The sequence below is a fragment of the Dermacentor andersoni genome, chromosome 1, assembly GCF_023375885.2.
Source record: "Dermacentor andersoni chromosome 1, qqDerAnde1_hic_scaffold, whole genome shotgun sequence".
NCBI classification, from domain to species: domain Eukaryota; kingdom Metazoa; phylum Arthropoda; class Arachnida; order Ixodida; family Ixodidae; genus Dermacentor; species Dermacentor andersoni.
The window spans coordinates 342542893-342568020 of record NC_092814.1 but is presented as its reverse complement, the minus strand read 5'-3'; the positions used below and the strand labels follow the sequence as shown (position 1 = coordinate 342568020).

The window sequence follows — 25128 nt, the reverse complement described above, 5'->3', positions numbered from 1 at the left end:
GTCCAGTTCTCCGTCCGCTTCTCTGCGAATTTTAATGAATTTGACATTCGCTGACATCACTTTGGGGGTGTCACCGGTGATTACGCTCGTAAACGTACTTAAAATATTTTAAAAAAATATGCCGGACGCTAATGCTGTTCGTAGCACCTTTAGGAGACGGATATACCGAAGCTCATGCTCAGCCCTTGTGTGCTGGCTGAAGGCAATTGGCCAAATATTCAAAATTGGTTTTTGCACACTGTGATTTTTAGTGTAAGCAGTGTCCACCTTTTCAAATAATCGCGCTGGAGATCCGGAATGTCACTTTCCCCACGGGCAATACTTCATCCTTTGACATGTGAATACCCAACATAATGGAACTGCCTGGTAGCATTAACGTTTGTTAACGCAAGTTGAAGCAATGAATAATATGCAGAATCTTACTCCCTTTCAGCTATTGGTGGAGAGAGAGGTGGTCGGACCCAGAACAGACCAGATTCTTGTTAATTCTTGCGGCGCAAGCAGTATCTTATGACGCAGTGCTCCTTGCCAAAACGCTCTACCTGGTGTACGCTCTCTAATTGGGCCTGTCCGTCCATCCTTGAACGACGAACAAAAAGACTTGACCTGAAACTTAAGATGTATAGCGGGGAGTACCTGTGGACAGCGCCCAACATGTATACTGACCCATTGTGCTTCATAAATGCTGTGAGAGATGGGCGATGGCGCAGGTACTTTTTAAAGTTTTTGGGCTACACTGACTTATAAGCCACTGTTGGGAGGAGCTAAATGACAATACCGGGGATCGAGTGGATCAAATTACATCAAAAGTGCTGCTGGTTGCAGCAGCCTTGGTCCCCACAATAACCATGACGGCGACATCCATCTCGGTACCAGACCATAACCAACAACAACAACGTCAGGTGGCCTTTGTCGTGTGTACTAATGGCAGTGGCAGAGCCATGGCGGTATTTGTATTGCAAGTATAGGATGCGCACCTTCTTATTGTTATTGCCCAAGGCCTTACACAGAACTCCTACAATTTCGAAATTTTGATTTCTTTTTCTCGGTCTATATACCTCTACAGTGCACTGCAACTTCCTGCGACAAGGAGTTTTCACTTTCCACTCGGAAGGCCACGTCGGACTCGTAGAATCAACGCCACCATGCCTGACTGGTGAGTTGCGCACTCACAGCGGCGTCGCAGTGGACGGCTGCACTACACCACGGTGAAGTACGCAGCTTTTGAAGTGCGAATTGCGCCACTTCGCTCACGAAAATCTCTTGGCTGAAGTCATTTCACACGGACTAGCGACACGTGTGGCCCGACCACAATTATGTTGTACAACTGTAGTCCTAGTTTTGTACGGGGCCTTCAGTGAAAGCAAGAAAGGTATGCAGGTTCCATGCATTGCAGTAATCCCTGATGGCAGGGAAAGCTTGCTTTTGGCGTTTGCGAGGGACGCTGTCCTTGTTTAGCGAGTATAGATTGTTTAGAGTATGGCCTGTCCTTGGTTAGCGAGTATTTCGAGCGCGGTCTGTACTTTCTTTAGCAATATAGAGATCAAGACGAAGTTGGACGCGTTTTTATTTGAAACGCATCGATAAAATAAGCTTTTCGCGCTTCAACACCGCAGAAAGTTTTGTCAGAAACCGTAGTCTAACGCACACACAACGCCTCGGACCGTCATAGATGATCTCGATGGAGTATCTCTCAAAGCACTTGTTTGCAGGAGTAAACGACACGGTCTCGCCGCTGTCTGATCACTGCGTGCCGACCACGTTCTGCCTCGTGTCTACAATCAATTCTGCCCTCTCGTTCCGCCCCATTCTTCGCAACGTATTGAGGCCGATTCACGTCGCCTTTATTAGCCAGCATGCGCTCGCCTTCTGAGCCACACTTCGCTGCTTAAGAAAGGCGTTCCTGTCCCACTACAAGCTTTATTCGAGTTTCTTCTTTTAATGTGAGTGACGACTGTCGTGCAACGAATGTGCATACCATAAGGATTATTCTGTCTTCTTGTAAAAGTTATGCGTTGGCAAAGATGTATTTGTGTAATAAATAAAACAATTTTCTTCTTGCGGCATGCTTTTTCAATGTGTTGTAGGACGTACACGGCGGTCGCCTCTCAGAGAGACACCTGATTAGTACTCAAGCACTCTCAATGAGCAGCCTAACATTGGCACGGTCAGTGTTATAATATTTCATTGCGGAATATTCGCGTAACGTGTCACGTCGGCAAGTTCTTTCTTTTTTTCCTTTAAAGGCCGGCCCTCATGCAGCAAATTTTCGCGACGAAGTTTGCGCGTCAGAAAACGCAGCCCGACGCAACGCAGCATATTCACTGCTCCCTGTTATGCGACGATTCATCGGAAAAACAACCATGTGCAGCTGAAACTGTCGCTATGTGTGGGGCGCGACTGTCCGATTATGATAACTAAACAGAAAAACTTTTTGTACCTGTTGTACTAGAAAACAATGATTGTACAATTTTATTAGTGCAGTAAAAATGGGTAAAGAAAGCTTTTAGGTCTCTACAGTTAAGCAAGAACTCGCGATAACTTTCAGAATGCCTAGATCTTTAAAATCTGGCAAAAATGGTGTTTTATGACGTTTACGTGACTCTGGAATTTAAAACAAAACTAAAATGAAAGGACGTTCGAAAATAACAATCCACCGACGATTACGATACTTCATCATTCAAAATTTCAGCGCAGATCTATAGGTGTTTTCATATCGCGATATATTGGGCACGATACACAGCAGCCTCCTCAGACACCAGACGACGCGCGCTACTTTGGCGTCAGCCATCTTGTAGCCATCGTCGCCGCAGTGCGCGTCTAGCGCAGCACTACGCTTTTCTTCTCACGCTCTCGCCATGCGCCATACCCTCCACCTCCATTTTCCTTCTCGCGCTGTTCTCGCCTCTTTTTTTTGTAACCCCCACTGCGGTCCGCGTTCGCTCTTTCACCCACGGCGTTTATTACCTCGGTGACGCCAACGCCGACGCAGGAGCGGGCGCCTAAGAGCTGAGCTCTCAAAAAACGTTTACGGTAGTCGGGAATCGAGCTCAGGCGGAGACCGTACCACGTACTGCACTGAAACGAAGAGGAACACAAAAATTTGCTGTACGGTAGCATTCTGACGGACGTTTTGATACGCTGTGAGCAAGAGGCACGTTCGAGTACTTTCGCAGCGCTTTTATTCAGATCCTGGCTTGTTAAGGTATCTTTGTTATGCCGCTCTCGGCAAATTATGCACAAAATTGGCTCCCTATCAAATGCGTAACTTGTGGTGGGTTGCTAAAAGGTCATTTGTTTTCTAAACTGCGGGTGATTGCGGTGTTGACAAATGCTATCAAATAGAAGTATAGGCATCACGGATCCCGTAGATACCTGCTTGGGCGCATATCTGGATAGGTTCATTGAGAGTTGGCTGAGTAGTATTAAGTTGCGCACGTAACATGACTGAATTGTGCAAGCAGTGCGCCCGTTTCATTTTGATCGAAGCTCCAGCTGCACGTCAGCGATCATTACGTTTTATCGTCTGCTTGTGCGGCCTACAATAACTCCTGGTCTTGGCCGTTATTCGTAGACCAGAGTGGGAAGAAAGAACTTCCCATGATGAAATGCGGCTAGCTGCCAGCGATGGCACGAAAAAAAATGTAGCAGTTTCGCCCAAAAGGCGAAGCATCGGTGCTGATAGGAAATTATTAGGCAGCTATACGAAGTAAGGATAGTAGTTTTATCTGCCGTATAAAGTCTTAAACATTCGCCAACTAAATTAACAAGAATGCTGTGAAGCGCGCACAAGCAATCATACACACATTTCATTTGATGACCACGGACACACGCTGCCAAAACGTCGGCGTAAGGACTGGTGACAGCAGCAGCGATCGAATTGACCTTCGTAATGCCGCTCGCTTCAACGCTAACTTAGCGGCGAGAACACACCGCACACGAAGCTACCAGCCCTCGGCGTACCTATAGACTTCGCACTTATCGCACGTCACTTTCAACATAGGCCGCACTCAGCCACGCCATACACAGCCGCCGCCAAAGTAGAACGCTCCCCCCCCCTACCCCCTTCACTGGTGCCTTGCGCACGATGGAAGATGGGGCGCTTCACTCCTGTCTTCCTCCCTAGCGCGTGCGAGATCAAGCCACCATCCTCTTCTCACCCTGGCACGCTTTCACTCGCACCCACAGCATACAGCTCGCAGCGACGATGTAATCGCACTTTGACTTTATACGGAACATCACGGTGACGGCGGCAATGCACCTGGCAATGGACCAAACAGTGCCGATAGGTACCGCAGGAGTGAAGCCCGCGAAGCGTCGGGGGCCGCCATTACCGTGAGGCAAGTCAGCCGGAAATGGTGGCTCCCGATCGGGTCGCGTGCACCACCGCACGCTCGCCGCTTCCGGCAGCGAAGTTCGAACCCCCGACGAAAATATCTTTCTGGGTAGATCCGCCTGCGGCGTCAACTTTTTCGACGCCGTCCGCCGGTGTTCGCCGCCGGGCGAAGTTCAAGCAACACCCCTGACGCAAAGTGTCGAACAGCAACAAAGGAACGCCGTTGTCCCGCAACACTACCGTGCCCTTGCACTGTATTGAAGCTTCGGCCTGACCTCGGCATTTTCTGTTTCTTTCCAGAATCCCACCATCTAGTTCCTCGGTATTGCGATATGAACTTCGTGTCGGAACCAACATGGGCACCGTTTGACGAGTCGACGTGCAAAGCAGGAACACGATCTCGAGGTAATATTTCCTGAGCACCAGCGCGGCCGTCGTGTGCGACCCGCTACTGGACAGCTTTAGCACAGCGCAGGCAAACCGATTGCGTAAGGTAGAAAAACATGTTTCTAAATTGCATATGCGGAGAACGTGATGAGCAGCTTTTACAGGGGTTACGTATGCGCGCTATTTTTTGGGTATTGCGTAACTTGCGCGGCTATAGCTTAGTAGCACGGCACCGCCCGCGGAGCGCCGGGAGCGTCCGCCTAAATCTGAATCCGCCCTTGCTTTCCGCAGCGATAGCAAACAAAAAACAATGACGCAGTTCGACATTGTCGTTGTTTTCAGACCAGCCTTCTGTTTCGGTGTTGTTAGAAGTCAGGACTAACGAGAGACGTTACAGCTGTCGAGCAAGTGCTTAGATTTCGGCCCTCGACATTGCCGAAGTAGGTGCGTGCGCATGACACTTTCTGAAAGCAAACCAAGGAAACCTAGCAGGCTACGAGAAAAGTTATGCCATGACTATAGGCTGTATACAGTACGCACTTCACCATTTTTTAAAACGTTCCTGGACGTTCTCACTATTGCCAGTTCCAACCTTTGATGCAAACCTACATGCAACGAACAAATTTTTCTTCACCTCACTTTTCAGATTCTCCGCGTGAGCGTATACAGTGTAAGTAATACTTACATTGGCTAGCCTGCGTATTCGAATAAGGACATGGTTTGGAGTGTGCACACGTGCGTAGCAGCTTTTTCTTGAAACAGGCTTTTGCAGAATAAGACGCCTTTTGGGAAAGAGGCCATTTCCATGTTAAGTTTTACACGTGGTAATTATTTTAGCCGAAGTATTCGTACCGTGATTCTTAGCGGTAGTGTCGGAAATTCATTAGAGGAAACTTAAATGGCGGAGGCGAGATATCCGAGTCATATCTTGAGGTTACCTATCGCTGTGGACACCAGAAAAGGGCCAAATCAGTAAATGCATAGCTAATCACAAATTGTCAAGGTAGCGTTTTAATCGATCTATAGGCAAGTTCTGAATCAGAAGGGAACTTGTACTGCTTTCCCTGCAGGGCTTGCATGCACACAACAGCACATCCACGCTCCTGGCGCAAATTTCTCTTTTTTTATATCTGAACACAGAGATGTACTGAATAAGTATACTGTAAATTCGTACGTATACGACGTAGAGCACATTGTAAATGCTTTACAATGTGTCTACTAAGGAAAATGTAGGTGTCTCCGCGGCTGCTCAAATACTTAACGTAGTTTGACTTGCCCGGGTGCAGGAGCTCATTGAGCTCTGATTAAAAATTTCAAAGTGAGCAAGGGGTGAAACTGTGCTTGCTGTTTCATTCAGTTCAGAGAGGATGGAAATGAACTATACCGGATAGCGCATGCGATGTGTGGATTCTTTAGCACGATGTTTCGTACAGCTGCTCACAGAATTTCGATCAAAATCTCTACGATCTTCGGCTGTTATCAATAACTGAAACAGAGCTAAAACCTTGCATGACAGGTAATCGAAGCCCTACACCTCTGGACTCTCACGTCCGAACTCCTGCGGGTGCGAGGGGGAAGGGGCGCATATCGTATACACGAAATAAATTTGTGAGCAATGAGGACAGTAAGTGGCAAGTAGAAAGTATAAATTATATCTGTGTGCAGACAGCATCGATAACCGTGAGAAACAAAACGAGGAGGCCGAGGTAGACCATAGATATGGAGAACATCTAGAAGATTGACAGTTCAAAACGGTTGTATATGTCATGTTTCCTTAGAAAGAAAGGCGCGTCATCGTACTGAAAGAACTATACCTTTTACATTGAAAACGATAACCCAGAGCACCTTTCCCGCACAATGTGTCCGAGCATACCGTAGTTTTCCATGCAGTCAGCCGGCATATTTTGTTCTGTCTGAGCCAAGAGACTGCTCATAATGAACAAGTCGAGCGTTGTAAAAAGCAGCGCAAGCTTCTTTCATTGAGAACTCCAGAAAGCCGCTTCTCTTCAGCGTAGTCAAGGATATGGTTTTACTCAGAATATGACGTGTCACGAGCAGCAATAGAGACAAGGCGCAATGTGACCAAAAATGGGGATTTGCTTAGGAAACGTGGACCCCGCTGTATAATTTACTCGCATTAACTATAGTTGCGTAAACGTCCACGCAGTTAGCCGGATAGGCCACAAGCTGTATAACGTCCCTGTATTCTGTTTGTGAAGTGCCGTGATCCAGAAATGCTGCGAGCGACTGCCTGCGTCACCTGTTCTGTCCACGCAGCGTTCGACGTCCACATGGATACGCATCACCTGCTGTGCAGTCCGCGCCACTGCTTCCCGCAGAGGGTATTCGGCACCTGGACGGAGGCCCGGCGGCTGTGCAACAGTTGGCGTGGCTACCTGGCCAGCAACGGCCCAGGAAGTGAGCGACGTTCACACACTCTTTCTCTCTGTCGCCGCTACTCCGCCGAACGGTTCTTGTTCTTCGGCCCTGGCATTACGCGCGTCGATGTTTACTTTTCACTCTGTGCACTGTTTTTTTTTTTTTTTGTTGTTGTGCGCGTCTGTTTTTACACACGAGCCCGATGCTAAACGAATATACGTAAGAGGAGGCTACTATAGAGCGCATAATCGATCGTAATGTGGTTAAGAGTGGAGGGCGCCAGCAATATTGATAACCTGGGGCAACTCTCTCTCTCTCTCTCCTGTCTTGGTCCTAAAAGAAGCAGAAGCATGATATTTTCAATTGTAGTAAGCACTGTTATTAGTAGATATACAAACATTTTACGTAAGTAAACTGTGCGTCTTTGTTAAGGCTACATCGGCAGATGCTTTAGTTGTGAACATTGCTTTAATCTCTCAGTTTACTATATCATTTGGGGGGGGGGGGGGGGGGTGTTTACGAGGAAACAGCTCACGAGCAAACTAGCTGCGTAGGAAAGGCTGTTGGAAATTGCACAGCAGAATTCGCAACTGGTATTCACGTACTGTGAAGCATAGTGTTTCGATCACCTTTTACCGAGGCACCTAAAGTAGCAAGAAAAGATTAAGGAGCTATGGATGGTGTCCCTTCATTGAATAAGCAGGTGAAGCACGAGCATTCAGCTATTCACACGACATGAACAAGGCACGTGAACAAGGATTCCCAAGTCACAAGGGTTCCACAACGACAGCAACCCGACGCTTTAGCATGCTGCGCCACGGATGCACTGGGTATTTGCCGTTTTTTTAATGAACGACTTTCACGTCAACGCTTTATAGCGAGCTGTGCCATGAATTCAATCGGCATGTGCCGCTCTTCAGTGAACCGCTCGCCAACTTGGCTGGATGAGCGCGTGCCACTGCGTGTGCGGCAAGCGAAGGATCGATTCTCGGCCTTCGCAGGCACCGGCGCGCCATGCTTCTCGTCTCGGAGGTCTCGCGCAGACTTCTCGGCAGCGCCACTAGATGGCGCGGCGCATCCAGAAAGGAGCGGCAGAGTGGAACCAGTATAAAAGCCCCTTAAACTTCGTAGAGTAGTGACACTCTCCTCCTCCTCCTCCTTCACTCCTCGTTTCTCTTCTCTTTCACGCTCCCTCCTCGACCGTGGCGCCGCCTACGCTGCTCGAGCGTAGCAACGGCGCCAACATGCGCTCCTCGCCACTCCGTAGACGCTTCTCGAGCAATAATGGCGCTGATGCACGGCGCGAGGGCCCACGTGATGCTATTAGGCCAATAACGACGCGGCGTCGGCCTCGGCCAGAGCGCGCGAGGAGGAGGCGGCATTCTTCAAAGCGTGGCACTACTTTACGAAGTTTAAGGGGCGTTAGGAACCAGGTTGCCGCGTGACGCGTTTCTCGGCGTTCGCCCGCACCGGCGCGCCATGCATGTCGGAGGTCACACGCACGTATCGCGGCGGCGGCGCTAGATGGCACAGTGTTCTTAGGGAAGCGCAAAAGAGGAATGCCGCTGGAGTACACACCTCAGTCTCAGCTCGTTTTGACGGTGGCAATACGTTGTGTCTCCATATTGATTAAATACTGAAAACATTGCAGTCGTCAGCCAGTGTGAGACGGGTTCTGCCTCATATCGTTTTGAGAGAGCGCCTTTTTTTCTCGCACTGATCGAATCACTTTGCTCTGTCGAAAGCTACCAGCAAAATGAAACAAAGCTTTGCTTCCAGCATTTTTTTTTTACTTCCCATATCATAGCTCCGTCAGATTTAGTGACCGCTAAGGCAAGATTCAAGCGAGGCCAACTGCTAATTTTGTTTCTGCACTTATAATAAAAAAAATTATTAATCGTTGACTAGAAAATTTTCATTTCGTTAGATACTACCAATATTACTTATTAATCTTGTCTTTGGGGCAATCTTCTACTTTTTTAGGCCGTAGTGCGCATCATCATGGACGGGGTTGTCATGGGTATCGGTGTCTTGAACGGCACTTCCAAATGCAAATGGGGTTATTCTTTGTGTAAAGCCATGTATGAAAAGATAATAAAGAAGATTTCAAACTTTCTCTTCATCTCGCCCCTCATGCCGGACACCGCTTGAACAAATATATAACATGGGAAGGAATGTCAAAACGCGAGCAGCAAGGTAAGAAAGTAAGGGTCACCGACGTTTGATCAATTAAAAACCTGTATTTCGCTTTGTCTCGTGTGTAATAACCGCTACAGTTTGCGAGCATAACAAAACGCTTCCATTATTGAAGCTTTCTTCCGCAACTATGTCCTTACTTTGGGCAGAAGCTCAAATTCCGGCCCCCCTCCCTCACACCCACAACCCCGTTTTTCATTTTGCCACAATACTTGACTGTATAATGAAGTGACAGAAGGTGACGTGTTCATTCAGGCTGGACAGACATCGTCAAGAAGCACGGATATCTTCAGTCGGATAGCGCTGGACATCCGCAAGTTTTGGAAGCACTAAAAACGTGAGTGCCTTTCATCCCTTGCATATCCATGCAAACACTGGAAGCAATCCACTTTCTCCCGCTGTTAAAAAATATGAGAGTCGCTGTCACCATACCTTGCGAATACACGAAAGTTTGTTCATAACTATCAGAACCTGGGGCCCTATAACGTAAAACTATTCCAATATGTTTTTATTCCAATCTCCTGAAGTCAAATTTGCGTAACCGCCAATGCAAGCATGGGGCGGTCATCCACAGGCTTGTCTCCACAGACCAATCAAACGTTCCCCTATTTCATAGGAGGTCACTTTTGTTTGCTTGAAAAACGAATAACATTGCCTACACTGAGCGGCTTGTCTTATCTAATTGGCTCACAAGAGGTGAGGAGCATACTCAAGTGGAGAGGGATTCGGTGCGGCCGAGCCACTGCACTGAAAATCAATAACCGGATGAAAAGTGTGGTGCCGGCGTCTGCGATTGGTCCGCTTTCTCTTACTTAGCTTGCGGTGGTTCGTCGGCAATAGCAGCGGCATGCAATGGAAGCTTAAGAATGACGCTAAAACGGATCCTCAGCAAAGAAGAGTTGGCAGAATGAGGTTGCGGCTACGCTAAAACGTTACACGGCTACGCAAAAAGTTTTATTACAGGCAAATAAACTCATGCTCTCCAGCAGGTGCGAGTAGCCAGTGCCTGAGCGATCGGCGGCAGCCATCTTTTATTCCTTTCGGAACGGGGCAGCCTACGGCTATTCAGAAGAAAATTCAGTTTTGTTCGGCATATTAATGCATCTGTAATGCGTACACGTCACTTTGACGCGGTGAGTTCTTGCGGTTTTGTGACGTCGCTTGACAGGCAGGTGAAGTGGGTGCAGCCCGAAAACTTTTGACCAATAGCCGATGGCTAATCACGAAAAGGCGTCGAATCAGAAATAATTGTTTTTTGTTTTGTTCGGTCAAATCATGCATAATCAGTGTGTACACGTCATATCAGATGGGGAGCTATTGCAGTTTTCGTGACGTCGCGTGACAGACCGATGAAGTGGGCGTGGTCCAAAAATGTTTTTCACCAATCGCGGAGGGCTGATTGCAGATTGGAATAGAAAAGTTTGGGATAGTTTTACGTTATAGCGCCCATGGTACAAAAAAAAAAAAAAAAAACCTGCCATTTGCAGTTGGCTTCAAACGGCAAAGCGCAGAACACCAGCCGAGGTGGCTGAGTGGCTCTAGGGTTACTCGGCTACTGGAAATGAGGTCGCGGATTTCATTCCCAACCGCGAAAGTCGCATTATGATTGCAGTGAAATTCATAGACGCTCGTGCACCGCGCTTTTTAAACATGGTAAAGAACCCCACGAGGCTAAAATTTATCCGAATCGCTGTGCTGTACAGCGTCCCTCATTTAACGCTAGGACGTTGATCTCCAACTATCACGGAACAGCGCGTGTAACTTTGCTTATTCGGCGAACTATTTGCAGTGCCGTATAACTGCCACTTATTCAAGCATCCTTCACTTTTACGAGAAGGAGTAAGTCGTTCACTTTCAGTATTCTCTTATTGGACATATGAAAGTGGGCGGCAATTTCTTACCTGCTCCTATATTTTTCTACATCGTCTTAGAACCTGCAAGGAAATCCTAACCCTAAAAAAAAAACACGGCTCATATCAGGAACTAATACGTGCGTGTAAGGGAATTGCTTGTATCAGGTCAGAGGGGTCCAGATTTCAGGACGAAGTCGAGGGAGTGAAAACATTAAAAACGCTTGGTACATTCAACGAGTGTTGTACTAGGGTGCTACATTTTTTTATTGATTTATTTTCCGTTCTTGTGACTCCCTCCAATCACTTGGAAGACAAATTCAAGCCCCCCTCCCTTCACTCCCCCACCCGCCAAATAACCCTGCTCTGCGTCCTTCTTCGTCCGATCTCTGGTCTTGTTGCACAGTTTTATAAATACAAGTATGTCATACCAACTCGCCCAAGTTTTCACTTTAGCCCGTTTAGGCCACAGGCCAGTCCTCTGATAATATTAATTAATTACTTAACTAATTAATTCATTACTTCAATACCCTTCTGATGCCTAATGTATCATACCGATATTTAACACGCGCAGTTTACTTTTTCTTTGGTTCCCAGGGCACTGACCCGAATTAGAAAAAGAGTACAACATACTTTCGCATACTGATTAAGAAAAAAAAAGAAAAACGAAAAAAAAACAATATATCTCAGTGCACACATTCTAGAATTTCTCGAAATACTTACAACTGTTGATACTATGATATTCCCTTCGACTACTACAGCGTCGTCGTAAGGATTTATAAGTTACGACAAAGTGGACACTGGGCGGAGGCTCCTGCTTTATCTTCACTATAATACGTCTACTATATATTTATATGAAAGAACGCCAACAACTAAGCTCACAAAAATAACTTCATTTCTAGCTAATTAACGTAGTAGCTGATATTAGGTCAGTCACGTTTAGCTTACAGGACTGCTTCCCGAAATGTGCACATATATTCTAATAATAATTATTGTTGACCAATCAGTTGTGGATCAAGACGAATTTTTCCTCATGTGTGAAGCGTTATTTCTGAGAGACCCCGTATGGGTTTTCTTTGCAGCTTCGTGCTACATTCGGGTGGATAACAATTTTAACCTTCGGTAGTTATTATTAAGTAGTACCATCTTACCAATTTGTGTTTCATTAAACACTATTGAACTGCCCTATAAGGAACTATCAGTCGAAACCAGTATCCCCGATCCAATGCAGAGGCTCCGAGATCAACGCGCGTTTCTCTGCCTCGGAAGCCGTGCGGATGCGCGTCCCGTTCTGAAATCTACGCACCACCGCGTGCCACGTTAGGCTTAAGTCCTGCGTCCCCCTCAACTTGTCTTGCTATAATTTGAGCCCAAATGCAGATTGTGGTGGTAATTTATCAATCTACTATTTGGATATAGAATCGCTCAAAACAACGTGCAAGTTTCTTGCCACGGGTCATGTAAGAAGTACACTACGTTGTTTTGTAGCTAATACATTAAGATGCCTGAAATGTCAGCGCAATTTCCTATACCGCGCCAGAGAGCCGCCATCAGCGAATGAACACGGCCGAACGATGCATTTGTCAGAGCCGCATTGCGTAATATTAGGCTCCGTACGGAGTACGAACAATGATAGGATTGTAAGTCGTAAGTTAGATTTTAGTGAAGGAAACGGGGAGAGGTTGTCTCGAGGGACATGTCTCGAGCCCTGCTGCTCCAAGCAGGGGAAGCAGATCGGAGAAATTGAAAGCTGGATACCGGGCTATTAGAGCCGTTGTCTAGCAAAACACCCAAATAATTTGAACCACTCCATCGTTTTAAGGACTCCTAAATTCTAAACCCTATAGTATACGAGCATGCCCGTGGTCCACTTTCGTCGGAGTACTACCGCCATGCAGCCGCATCACTAACGCCTGACCAAATGTTCAGCAGCCGCACCCGACACCACTTAGCTACCGCGACGACGCTTGGTTCCAATAGAAGTCGTCGTAATCGGCGTAGAAGGCTAAGAATTTGCCCCATGAGTAGATCGAGAGCGGCGCTGACAGGAAAGCGTTAGTTTGTCTTAGCTGTGTGCGAAGAAAGCTGAATAGAAAAAAAAAGCTCGCATTCTTTTTATCATGTTAATCGCGACGCTGGTGAGCGTCACATCATGCATACCTTGTGTTCGCGCTGCCTAAACAACACGTCGTACATCAAAAACAATCTACAATGAAATGAGATTTCATCTTTGCCAGTCATCAGCCAAATCAACCATTTTTTTTCTAGAAAATCTGTCTCGTTAATGCACGTCTTCATTTTCGTCTAATCAACGCATCCGTTAACGTAAACTTTTCTAAAATTAACATCACCGCGTGTTGTTACGGGCACCTCTTTGTTGGCCTGCAGGTCGGAGCTGCTGGTACCAATCATCTTGCCCCATGGCGCAAATGCGACCAGCTGCTTCATGGTCAGCCCAGTTCAGGGCCAGCTTCAACCAACACAATACTCGGACGATGTTACGCAAACGTCATGCTCCCGTCAACTGGGGGGAAAGTGCGCGTTTAGGTACCGCTCCTTTTTCCGTGGTAAGTACTTCGCATCAATTTCTGCCTCGACTTTGTCTTTCGTAGAATCTAAAGACAATAGGCTATGGATGTGTAACTTCATTTAAAAACTAATTTACAGAAAGGTACCGGAATGTACAGGTATGGTTCAGTGTAGTTAGCGCCTATGAAGCACAGCGTATGCATACACCAGCAACGTCAAATGAAATGTTGGTGTTGTATGGGTTCGAGGATCTGAGGAGGAGGGAAAGGACTAGAGGGCAATGCTTGGGTCTACGTCCTGAAGTTCATGGAACCTCATGGCGCAGCTCATAAGTATAAATAAATACACTTTGTTTCCCTCTCTTTGACGGTCTACAGCGCTTCTGTAATTTTTGAGCGTAGAGATGTATGGTGGCACTGAGGTACTCGGCACTTTTGGTATTTTTCAGTTTTTCTTTGCATCGTCAACAACTTTCCTGATCATGCGCTCTAACTGTGCTAGGGCTTTGCCTCTCTTATGTTTTTTCCGGGGCTCAATGACAACTAAACGCATTGCTTTCAGTTGTTACTCAGCATCATTATCATTTCCCCTCGTTAACAGCATGCGCTAAGTGACAGCTGAATTCGTATATATTTCTCTGAACAATCGCGCGGTGTTTTGTGGGACAGCTCTGAAAGACCCTTATGCTCTGTGGCTCCGCTATCGTGCAAACTGCGACGATGCAATGGTTATTGCTAGAAATTACCACAACAGGCATAATTCTCACCACGACATACGGTTACTATGCCGGGCTATGATGAGAATACACCTTTACGGGAAACTAACTGTGCCGCACTTGGCGTCTAACTTGCCTGCTTTCGGCTTGTGCATCAAGATCCACGGCCCCTCTCTCCACGTCACGTCTCGCATACTTCACTAAGCACAGAGTGATGCGCAGCCCTGCCCCCTAACCGCGCTGCGCCGCAGAGCACACGGCACTTGTAAACCAACAACGAAAAAGAAGCTAAGCTTTCCTGGCAACTCTGATTCTCCATGTTGTGCCACTGCTATACGAATTGGTTCCTTTGCACCTTCGGAACCTATTAGCACACGGCAGAGCCAACAGTTTGCGTACTGGAAAGAGCAAACCCTCAAACAAGGAACGAGCTGACAACCAATTTATGCTTCAGGCTATCTCGGCATCATAGGCCTAGTTTAAATTTACTTAATTCATCTGTCGGTTTGAGGCACGCGTGAGATTATACTTCTAGCATTACGCGCTCACACCTTTCATATTTGCTGTCTCAACGCATTTACCGTTTCTTTTTTTTTTTCGAGCCCTCAATCCTTGTCCAAAAAGAGGGTGGCTGGACTTGTCGAGCAAGAACACCTGTCTGTGGCTAAACTTGTCACCGTTGGATTACGACCGAGCTGCTGAGGAGTGTCGTGCCAGTAATGGGCACTTGGCTTTCGTGGACAACTCTTCATTGTCCTACACTCTCGCGCTACTGCTCGCTCCGAACGATGGTAAGTGCACTTTACGTTGCACCTGTCTTTTATCCGCATTCTGAAAAAGAAAATTGATTCGCTCCCGTGGTGGGAAATTAGTGCCATATCATGGATTGATGTTAATTGCATATACGAGTTTTCTTATTGTGCACCGCACTGACTCAATATGCTGAAGTCACTGAAACAGGTAGGCTGTCGTGATGGCGAGGCCAGTCGTCGTGGATAGCCATCAATCAAGACGATTAATTTTTCGCACAAATTGAGGTGGCGTTCTTTTAGCAATTTCTAGCTTTATGTAGAGATTCCACTATAGGCATCTTTTGTTTGTGTCTTTCGTTTTGGTATGCGGTACTTTCCGGCTGCGTGCGACATGGTCCGAACACGAGCGACCACACATCTGCGTGGGCTACTTTGCATTGTTTGTTTAAGGGAACAGGTGTAAAAAGATGAATAACGCAGAGTGGGCGAAGTGTGCTATGGGCTTCAGTTAAATAATATAAGCACAAATGTAGGAAGATTATTAACCTCTACATTGAAGCTGATGAAAAACAAAGGCTTCCTGAGTGAGTTCCGGGTGATATAGAGTCGCCGTCACAATGAACCGCACTCAAACGCCTCAGCCCTCGCGTGACGAGAGTAGGAGAATCGTTGGTCTCTGAAATGTTTTGACTGTGGGATTTTCGCTGTCGGCTCATAATTTTATACTACGCTATTTTAGCGATCGGCCCACATTTTGGCGTGTGATGACGTGTTGATCAGTTTTAAATATTTGCTAGGTTTTGCATGCGAAAACTACGACGCGCTTATGAGGCCCGGCGATTTTGGCGAAAAACGTTAATGGCGTGTTAGAGTATATCTGGCTTCTGTGTCAGAGGTTGCCTGTTCGAAGCCGGCTGCTCGACAGTTTCATTGATTTGTTTATTTAGAAATAACAGCTTGGCCCTAACGGGCGAAGCACTGAATTGCGGTAGCAACATGATAGAATATTACTCGAAGTGTAAGGCTCGTAGCTGTATAGTGGCAGTATGACTGCAGTAAACATAAGCTGACGAAGCAAACATGCGTGCTGGGTCGTGTGCAGGGCACAGAAACAGAGGGAGCTCGACGACGGCGAGCAGAATCGGTTAGAAAAAGAGGGTCTTGTCGGGTGTTATCGCCCCGGGTCGACTTCGCGTTCCCGTACTACGGCATGCTCATCGCGGGTACGATGGGCGAGTCCGCTTCGCGCTTTTTTTAACTACACGGGTTTGTCGACGTTGTCGCTGAGCCTCGACGTCCCGTTGCCGCAGTGCCACATCTGGGGCGCCTCCGGCATTGCGCTGCAGCGTGCGCCGCACAAAATAGCGGCGCATTCTTTGTGCATCTGAACCGAAGGAGCGGTCTTGGCGCGTATGCGGACCCACCGTGCTTCAATGCGATCACTGCGTTTCGCTCGAGCTCCTCGGCCGGCGTCCTGACAACACGTGGGGGCATGTTTGCTCCACGGGAGGGACGCGCTGTTTCGGTGCAGAAATCCCGCACCGGCCGTTACTATATTCTAGCCGCCCTAGCTACTACGTGTAGGAAAACGATGACACGAGTCGGCAGGGCATGCATGGCCTGCATAGACTGTGTTAGAATTACTTCCAGTAGCCAAACGTACCGAACCTGAGGTCTTAGAAGACAGCTTTTCTGTGCACCAGTCTCCGCGATTGAAACACGAACACGCCTAGAGATTTTTCGCCACCTGTTGCTAATAACGTAATATAATTAATAAGTAAGTATATTTATGTGCAATTATTGACAACGGAAAAAATCCGCAGAATATCAAATAATTGATAGTGTAATAAAACTAACCAAGCTTCTGAAAGTTTGCACGTGGGCAATTCTTAAGGATGTTCTCGTCTGCCTACTAAGCCATGCGGCTGTGTCCTAAATGGTTAGAACATCGGCCCGCTATCCTCGGAGGTCCTCTGTTTGAATCCTGCCGTATGATAATTTTATTTGTGTTTATTATACGTATATAGCCGGAACATCACGGCAAAGAGCGGTCTCTGGGGCACATAGTCGGTAGCACATATGGGCCTTCTTCTTTAGGCTAGGACCCATGATTTACTTCTGCTTAAGCTGACTGAACTTAACTTGGACGTAAATGCACTCGAGTGGATAAAACATTTTCCTTCTAACAGGACGCAGTTTGTAAACGCTAATAACTGTAATTCTCGGTTTTCTAATGTGCCAGCAGGTGTTCCTCAAGGCTCAGTCCTGGGTCCACTTCTCTTTCTAATCTATATTAACGATCTTCCGAACAGCTATCTTTCCTCTTCCATAAAGCTTTTCGCGGATGACTGTGTTCTTTACCGTAAAATTACTAATCATTCAGATTCCCAAGAGCTGCAAGACGACCTTAACCGCGTGACTGAGTGGTGTTCTAATTGGTGCATGCAACTAAATTCAAATAAATTCAAGGCCATGCGTATACCTCGTAACACTGCCACGCACACGTACTTTATTAATGGTGCACCTGTGACGTCAGTTACCTCTTAGGAGTATCTCGGCCTTCACATATCAAATAACTTTTCTTGGCACTCGCATATTGACTATGTTACTAAAAACGCTAACCGCATGCTTGGTTACTTGCGCCGTAATTTTAGCTCTGCCCCTTCTTCCCTGAAGCTAACTCTTTACAAAACTTTATTTCGCTCCAAATTGGAGTATGCTTCAGCCATCTGGGATCTGACTCAGTCTTCATTAGTTTCTACTCTTGAAAGTATTCAAAACCGCGATGCACGCTTTGTTTTATCCAATTATTCTCGCCATGCAAGTATCTCTTCAATGAAACGAACTCTTAACTTACCTGATCTTTCGTCACGCCGCAAATGTTCCCGTCTCTCCGTTTTTCATAAAGTTTTTCACTTGAACCCTCTTATAAAAGAAACCCTTCTTGCCCCTCCGTCTTATATTTCGGCCCGCACTACCACAGCCTTAAAATCGGGGTGCCATTGTGCCGTACAAACCGGTACAGTGACTCACTCATTCCTAGCACAAAGGCGGACCGGAATCTCCTTCTCGCATCAATCGCACTCATCACCGACTCTACCAACTTCAAGACTGCTGTTCAGAATGTATTTGGTTAATATGTTTTGTTAATACCTTTTGTTTGTATTTTACTGCATTACTTCTTGCTTTGACTGCACTCCTTTCTGTAACGCCTTCGGGCCTTGAAAGTACGTGAAATAAATAAAAATAAACACACTATTAGACACTTTGAGACAGCATGCAGCGATGTCCGATGAGACGAAGCGTTGTGGTGGTTCATTTGTGCCGTCGTGTCACAAAAAAAGAATATCAACATATTTTTTTCACCTGCGCCAAAGCATACATGTCTAGACTCTAAAGTCAGCAAAGGTAACTACGTTCTTATTTATTTTCCTACTTTGAATATTATTCGCGAGGATACATTGAGCCTCTTCACGCGGGCTGCCAGAGCCAGCTTGCGTTTTTCTCGTGTTGCCCCGACCACCGCGCGCCGCACTTGTGTTCGCGTTCGTTTTTCTCTGACGGAGAGGATTTTCGCCGGGCAGAGTTCTGGACGTTTTCCGGCTAGCAGACGAGAAAAAGAAACAATGGTCGCTCGCTGCCATCCCTGTTGGGACTCGATGGATTGCAACGTGTTCACTTGAGCGCAACCTCTCGAGAAAGTCTTGTCTCGCCGGTGTAGGATACCGAGAAGTATGCGTATGCTTATATGTGGAACAAGCGTCTCAGGTTTTCTTCGATATTCCTTCGGTAGCCGCATTAAGTGCCCGAAGTAGGCATTCGACTGTGGCCAACATGCTTTCCTTTGAGTTTTTTTTTTTTTTTAATTTCGGTGCCCCCGCCCCACAAAATAAAAAAGGACATTGTTGCGTCGCAGCGAATTGTCGCGTGGGGAAAGTTCGATTTTGTTACTTCTTTGCGGGAAGTAATGGGCCACGGGACGCTTCAGTTACCGGATATCCTTATTAAATTATTGCGGTAGCAATTATATGGACACTCCATGGAGGTACATTCCTGCTGTCGCCCTCATGCTCCGTACAAAGTCCAAGGGCGATAAAATCGTCACCGCGCGCCGCATGCTGTATGTGCGAGTGAAACTGTTGGGGGGTGCAGGGTGGCATGGGCGAGCCGAAGATGCTGGTTCATTCTTGTGTGCGCAAGGGAGAAAAGTGGGGAGGAACCGTGCCGCCTTGGGTCGCGCGCGATGCATTAGGGGGAGTGGATGGAGTGGGTGCCTTAGGATTCTGTGATCTCTGAAGCTTTCATTGCGGAACATGTTTATTTGCCTTGTTTGATGCATTATATACAATGACTTTTTCTTAGATACGTAGATTTTTTGGAGACTTATATGTATATTTTCATACCATGTTCCAGGTTCTTTGTATACGTGCAGTGAACTTTGTTTCCGGTGACACTTTTTTGCCCTTTATCAGTCTGTATATTCGCATTTCTAACGTATGAGGGCGAGTCAAGTGAAAGTGAGCCTACCCACCCCGCGCAACAATGGGGCCGTATAACGTAAAGCTATTCTAATATGTTTTTATTCCAATCTCCTGGCGTCAAATTTGCGTAACCGCTGACGCAAGAATCGGACGGTCACCCGCAGGGTTGTCTGAACAAACCAATCAAATGCTCCCCTGATTCATATGAGGTCACTTTTGTTTGCTTGAAAAACGAATAACACTGCCTGCGCTGAGCGGCTTGTCTTAACTAATTGGCTCACAAAAGGCGATGAGCATGCTCAAGTGGAGAGGAATTCGATGGGGCCGAGCCACTGCACTGAATATCGATAACCGGATGAAGAGCGTGGCGCCGGCGTCTGCGATTGGTCCGCTTTCTCTTACTTAGCCTGCGGTGGCTCGTCGGCAATCGCGGTGGCATGCAACGGAAGCTTAAGAATGACGCTAAAACGGATCCTCAGCAAAGAAGAGTTGGCAGAACTAGGTCGTAAACGTACCGAAAGTTCTATAAAACGTTACACGGCCATGCAAAAACTTTTATTACACGCAAATAAACCCATGCTCCCCGGCAGGGGCGAGTAGCCAGTGCCGGAGCGATCGGCAGCAGCCATCTATTATTCCTTTCGGAACGGGGCAGCCTGCGGCTATTCAGAAGAAAATTCAGTTTTGTTCGGCATATTAATGCATCTTTAACGCGTACGCGTAACTTTGACGCGGTAAGATTTCTGGGGTTTTGTGACGTCGCGTGAGAGGCAGGTGAAGTGGCCGGAGCCCGAGAACCTTTGACCAATAGCCGAGGGCTAATGGCAAAAAAGGTGTCGAATCAGAAATAACTATTTTTGTTTTGTTCGGTCAAATTATGCATAATCAGTGTGACACGTCATATCAGATGGGGAGCTATCGCGGTTTTCGTGACGTCGCGTGACAGACAGGTGAATTGGGGGAGGTCCAAAAATGTTTCTGACCAATCGCGGTGGGCTGATTGCAGAATTGGAATAGGAAAGTTCGGAATAGTTTTACGTTATAGCGCCCATGGTTGGGTTCATTATGTGCGAGGCATGCGCATAGCACACAGGTGAATTGGGGGAGGCCAAAAAAGTTTCTGACCAATCGCGGTGGGCTGATTGCAGAATTGGAATAGCAAAGTTTGGAATAGTTTTACGTTATAGCGCCCATGGTTGGGTTAATTATGTGCGAGGCATGCGCATAGCACACAGGCATCTCTCATTTACAAAAGTTACACGAATGTGTCAGGATAAAGGTTCTTGAATCCTCTCATACACTGGGTTGAACGGGGTTGCGTGACATAATGGACACTTCAAAAGTTGAACAGCCTGGTGTCGTGAAGCTTTTGACAGGTGAAGATGTTTCCCAAAAAGAAATTAGTCGTCGTATCGCTGCCGTGTACGTTGAATATTGCATTTCATTGGCCAATGCGAAGCTTTTGAGCAAACGGTTCAAAGAAGGACGGGAAAGTTGCAAAGACTATCCAAGACCGGGCCAAAGTCCCCATGCAGTCACCCAACACAATTGCAAAGGTTGATGAACTGAGTAAACAAGAACGGAGGATAAGCATCGATGAACTGGCAGAGCGTGTGAAGTTCGGTTCACACCGTAATTCATTAACATCTTTTTTCTCGGCTCTTGTGTGCGTAATGGATGCCAAGATCATAGAAACCACCGCCAGAAGACGGAGAGGTATGGCGCTGCCTTGACTCATCTGATCCGGTATCACAATGAGGGTGACGACTTTTTGTCTGCAATTGTGACTGGGGATGAATCATGGTGCCACTACTACCAGCCTGAAACAGGACGCCACAGCTCACAGTGGAAATATTCGATTTCAGCACCCCCAAAGAAAGTAAAGGCCATTATTTCCACCGGAAAAGTGCTGTTGACGTTTTTTTTTTTTAAATTGCCAGCGTCCGTTACTGATTGAATTTGCTAAACCTTTAGAGTCTATCAATCGTTTCCGATATTGTGAAACACCGGATCGGCTGCGTGTCGCAATCAAGAACAAACGACGTGGAATATAGACGAAGGGGGTCATCTTGCTCCACGAAATTGTCCGTCCCCACGTCGCTGATGTGGTTAACACTAAATTGGCAAACTTCATGTGGGAAGCGCTGCAACGTCTGCCATACAGCCCAGACGTATCGCCTTGCGACTTCCACATTTTGGGGCAATGAAATAACTAGCTCAAGGGAAACAGGTTCGTGTTGGACGATGACGTGAAAGAGTCAGTTACAGAGTCTTTGAAACAGCAACCCAAGAAGCTTTATGAGACGGGAATCGTGCGACTTGTTAGTCAGTGGGACAAATGTCTAAATGCTTATGGAGACCACTTTTAAACAAAGCACGCCGTTAGTCATATGTTCGCATTCGCTTGCTTTCATTTAACTCGCCCCCGTATATTTTGCAAAACTCCTGCTTTCTATATGGCCTCTCTGTTGCGACTATAATTTCAGCGTGATTACTCACAATACACCACCGGTGACAGCTGCTTCTGCGCAATACATTGGAACAAAGGGCACTGCCATTGAGATTCTTGCCTGGCCATTGTATATGTGTAAAAATGTAAACAAGGTTCTTGAATGACAACGTTTCAATAAAATATGCGTCCTCAACTTGTTCATTTTATGGCCTTACATATTTCATTTTTTTCTTTGACGTGCCAAAACCACTTTATGATTATGAGGCACGCCGTAGTAGGGGCTTCCGGAAATTTGGACCACCTGAGGCTCTCTCACGTGCACCTAAATCTAGATACATGGGTGTGTTCGTATTTCACCCCCATCGAAATGCGGCCTCCGTAGCTGGATTCGATCCCACCACTTCGTCCTTAGCAGCGCAACACGATAACGACTAAGCAACCAAGGCGGGTACATTTTTCATATCAGCGGCATGCACTGCTTTGCTGGTTTCGAACTCATATGGTTGTAAAGTTGGTGTGATATTTTCTTTACATATTAAATAGACAAAAAGCATCGTACCATTGATATCAGTTATTTCGGGCACAATTTTAGGGATATTCGAGCATATTCTTTTATGAGAAAATTCTTAAATACGTATTTAACTTGTCTCGACAGGGCGTAATGTGTTTGATCCCTCGACAAATTCTGTATGGAGGAGGCCGAGCTGTGATGAGCCCCCCTCCCCCCCCCCGCCGAACGTAATTTCTGGCTACGCCAGTGCAGCATACGGTTACGTATGCAGCAGTTACTACTATAGTTTTTGTTGAGTTACTGCAATGGCTTCTAATCATGTTTCGCGTCTTGCTTTATGCTATGTAAAGCCTTCTCACACAACGAAGTTGTTTATAGCAGGCTTTAGCATGCGAATTCCTTCAGAGAAGTGTCAGGGTAATCGACTGAATTGAATTGAGCACACCGATATTGAGAACAGAACGCCGTGAACTCATTGCACCATGATATAAAGGGGGTGTTTTTTTGTGTTTAGGTTCTTTTTCATACTTTGCAGAAATTTTTTTCAATCGCCGATCTCAGATAACGCAATTGCAGTCCTTGAACTAGATTACTCGAAGAGACGGTTGTTAATCGCACGAGAAATCTAAATCTATAATCACTAATTAAAGTTTGAGTTAATTAATTTGTGACACATATTTCAATTTACAAATTGCAAATTCGAGTTGACAAGGCGCATCTGCTTGGAACAAGCTCTCAGGATGACACCAGCTTTGAGATATTCATTCCCAAAGCGTGCGACGAGACACACTGGCGATCCAGTAACTTTTGTGCCTCAGTGAACATTTTGCTAAAAAAGTAAGCAGGAGAACATTGCTTTTCTTACCTGGAAGTTTGACGGCGCATTGAGTTCAAGGATTATGATTGTGCTATCTGCACGAGTTTATTTTTTAAAACTCCATGTATACTAAAAAAAAAGCACAACCTGATAGACGTATATCAACCAGGGCAGTAAACTCGCCAAAATTAATTTCAGTCGACGGTACTCTTATTGTAAAGAGAAGTCAGCAAAGCCAATTAACGCAGCCTCATAGACGCCATGTTTCCGTCACCTTTCGACAGTCCCGCGCCAGTACGACCGCTACTGGATCGGGCTGCAGAGGTCCCCAGACGGCGTCTACGTGTGGGAGAACGGCGATCCACTGCGGGAGTTCGCCTGGCACCCTCGGACGGACTACAAACACAGCGCGGGAACGTTGTTCGTTGATCGCTATTCCGTCCGGTGGGGTCTGACGCTGCGATATTCCCTCGAGGACCCTCGTCGCAAGCTTCCTTCGATATGCCAAGCTCCCCTGCAAACAGGTGTGTGCTGGGTTTTCATTCTTCTCACAGAACTCGCCTGTTTTTGTCTCTATCGCACGAGCGCTTCACATTGTACTTTCGAACGCTCAGTGAAGTACCATAATCATGCGAAACGTAATCGGCCTGGTGACTGGGTGCTGTCAGTGGCACGCGCAGTATAAAAACGAAAATCAGGATTTCAACGAGTGATGTTCTGTGATCGGGAGCTTTGGCGTTGTATTTGATGCGAGATGATATTGTGTCATGGCGTTTACTGTGAAGTACTACTCGGTCTTAAAGCATTACGTCGGCGGTTGTAGCCACGATTGAAGTGTGCTGCAGCGGATAAAGACGTTCTCATAAAACGTGAACAAGTACTGCTGCAGCCATGTAGATACCAAAGAAATAAAACAAAAAAAAAACATGGAAGCATTATGATTCTCTTCGTGAGGCTCAGAATACTTAACTGCGAAGTAGTCGGACGGATACTTCAGTTAGACGTGCTTTATGGGAAAAAAAAAGAAAAAGCTAGCAGAAAATATTGCTCTTCTGCTGTTTGGTGCGCAACATTTTATAATAACGTTTCAATCGCTCCAATTAGCCAGGATTTCGCGAAACCATTGTGAAGCCTGTTTGGTCTGCTGATCGAAGCACGGAAGAGTAAATAAAAAAAAAAGATTGTTATTCACCTGATACACTTTTTTTTTTTTCAGTTCAGTTAAACGTTTGCAATAGCTGTGCAAAAGCCGCACATAAGCTGCGGATGCTCAGTGGCTATAGTATCGCGGTGTCCCCAGTTCGATTCGCGACCACGGCGGCCGTATTTCTATAAGGGTGGAATGCAAAAAAAAGAAAAAAACGCTCATGTAACGAGCTTTCGGGTGCTCGTCGAAAAAACACAGTTCGGCGAAATTGATCTGCAGCCTTCCACTGCACGGCTTCTCTCATGACGAGTGTGCCGTGGAGCGTTAAATCAGATGGATCGGTGGAAGCCAGCAGTACGCCGTTCGTACGAGCGCGCAGATGCTATTCTGTTGAAATGCGCATTTACTGGCACTCGCTCAAAGATATCGCTGCCGTCCTCCCATCCAGAATGTGAGTGACTTCATAGCCTTGTGCGTGGCACTTGTGTTGTCCATGCTTTGTTGCCAATTATGTATTTGTGTCTTAACTGAGCATGTCTTTTACTCGTACTTGCTTTTAAAAAAGGTCTTTTGAAA

General features: G+C 46.5%; 1 protein-coding gene across 1 annotated transcript in view; it reads left to right on the top strand.

Annotated features, from left to right (window-relative positions):
* The window catches only part of LOC126516539 (uncharacterized), a 54735-nt gene that overhangs the window by 7044 nt on the left and 22563 nt on the right, over window positions 1–25128 (top strand). The window contains exons 3-10 of the mRNA XM_055063808.1: window positions 1067–1156; window positions 4637–4741; window positions 7001–7141; window positions 9554–9635; window positions 13537–13715; window positions 13816–13835; window positions 14928–15183; window positions 23690–23929. Of these exons, the coding sequence (XP_054919783.1) occupies window positions 4669–4741; window positions 7001–7141; window positions 9554–9635; window positions 13537–13715; window positions 13816–13835; window positions 14928–15183; window positions 23690–23929 (991 nt within the window). The 5' untranslated portion in view covers window positions 1067–1156; window positions 4637–4668. The remainder of the gene's footprint in view (window positions 1–1066; window positions 1157–4636; window positions 4742–7000; window positions 7142–9553; window positions 9636–13536; window positions 13716–13815; window positions 13836–14927; window positions 15184–23689; window positions 23930–25128) is intronic.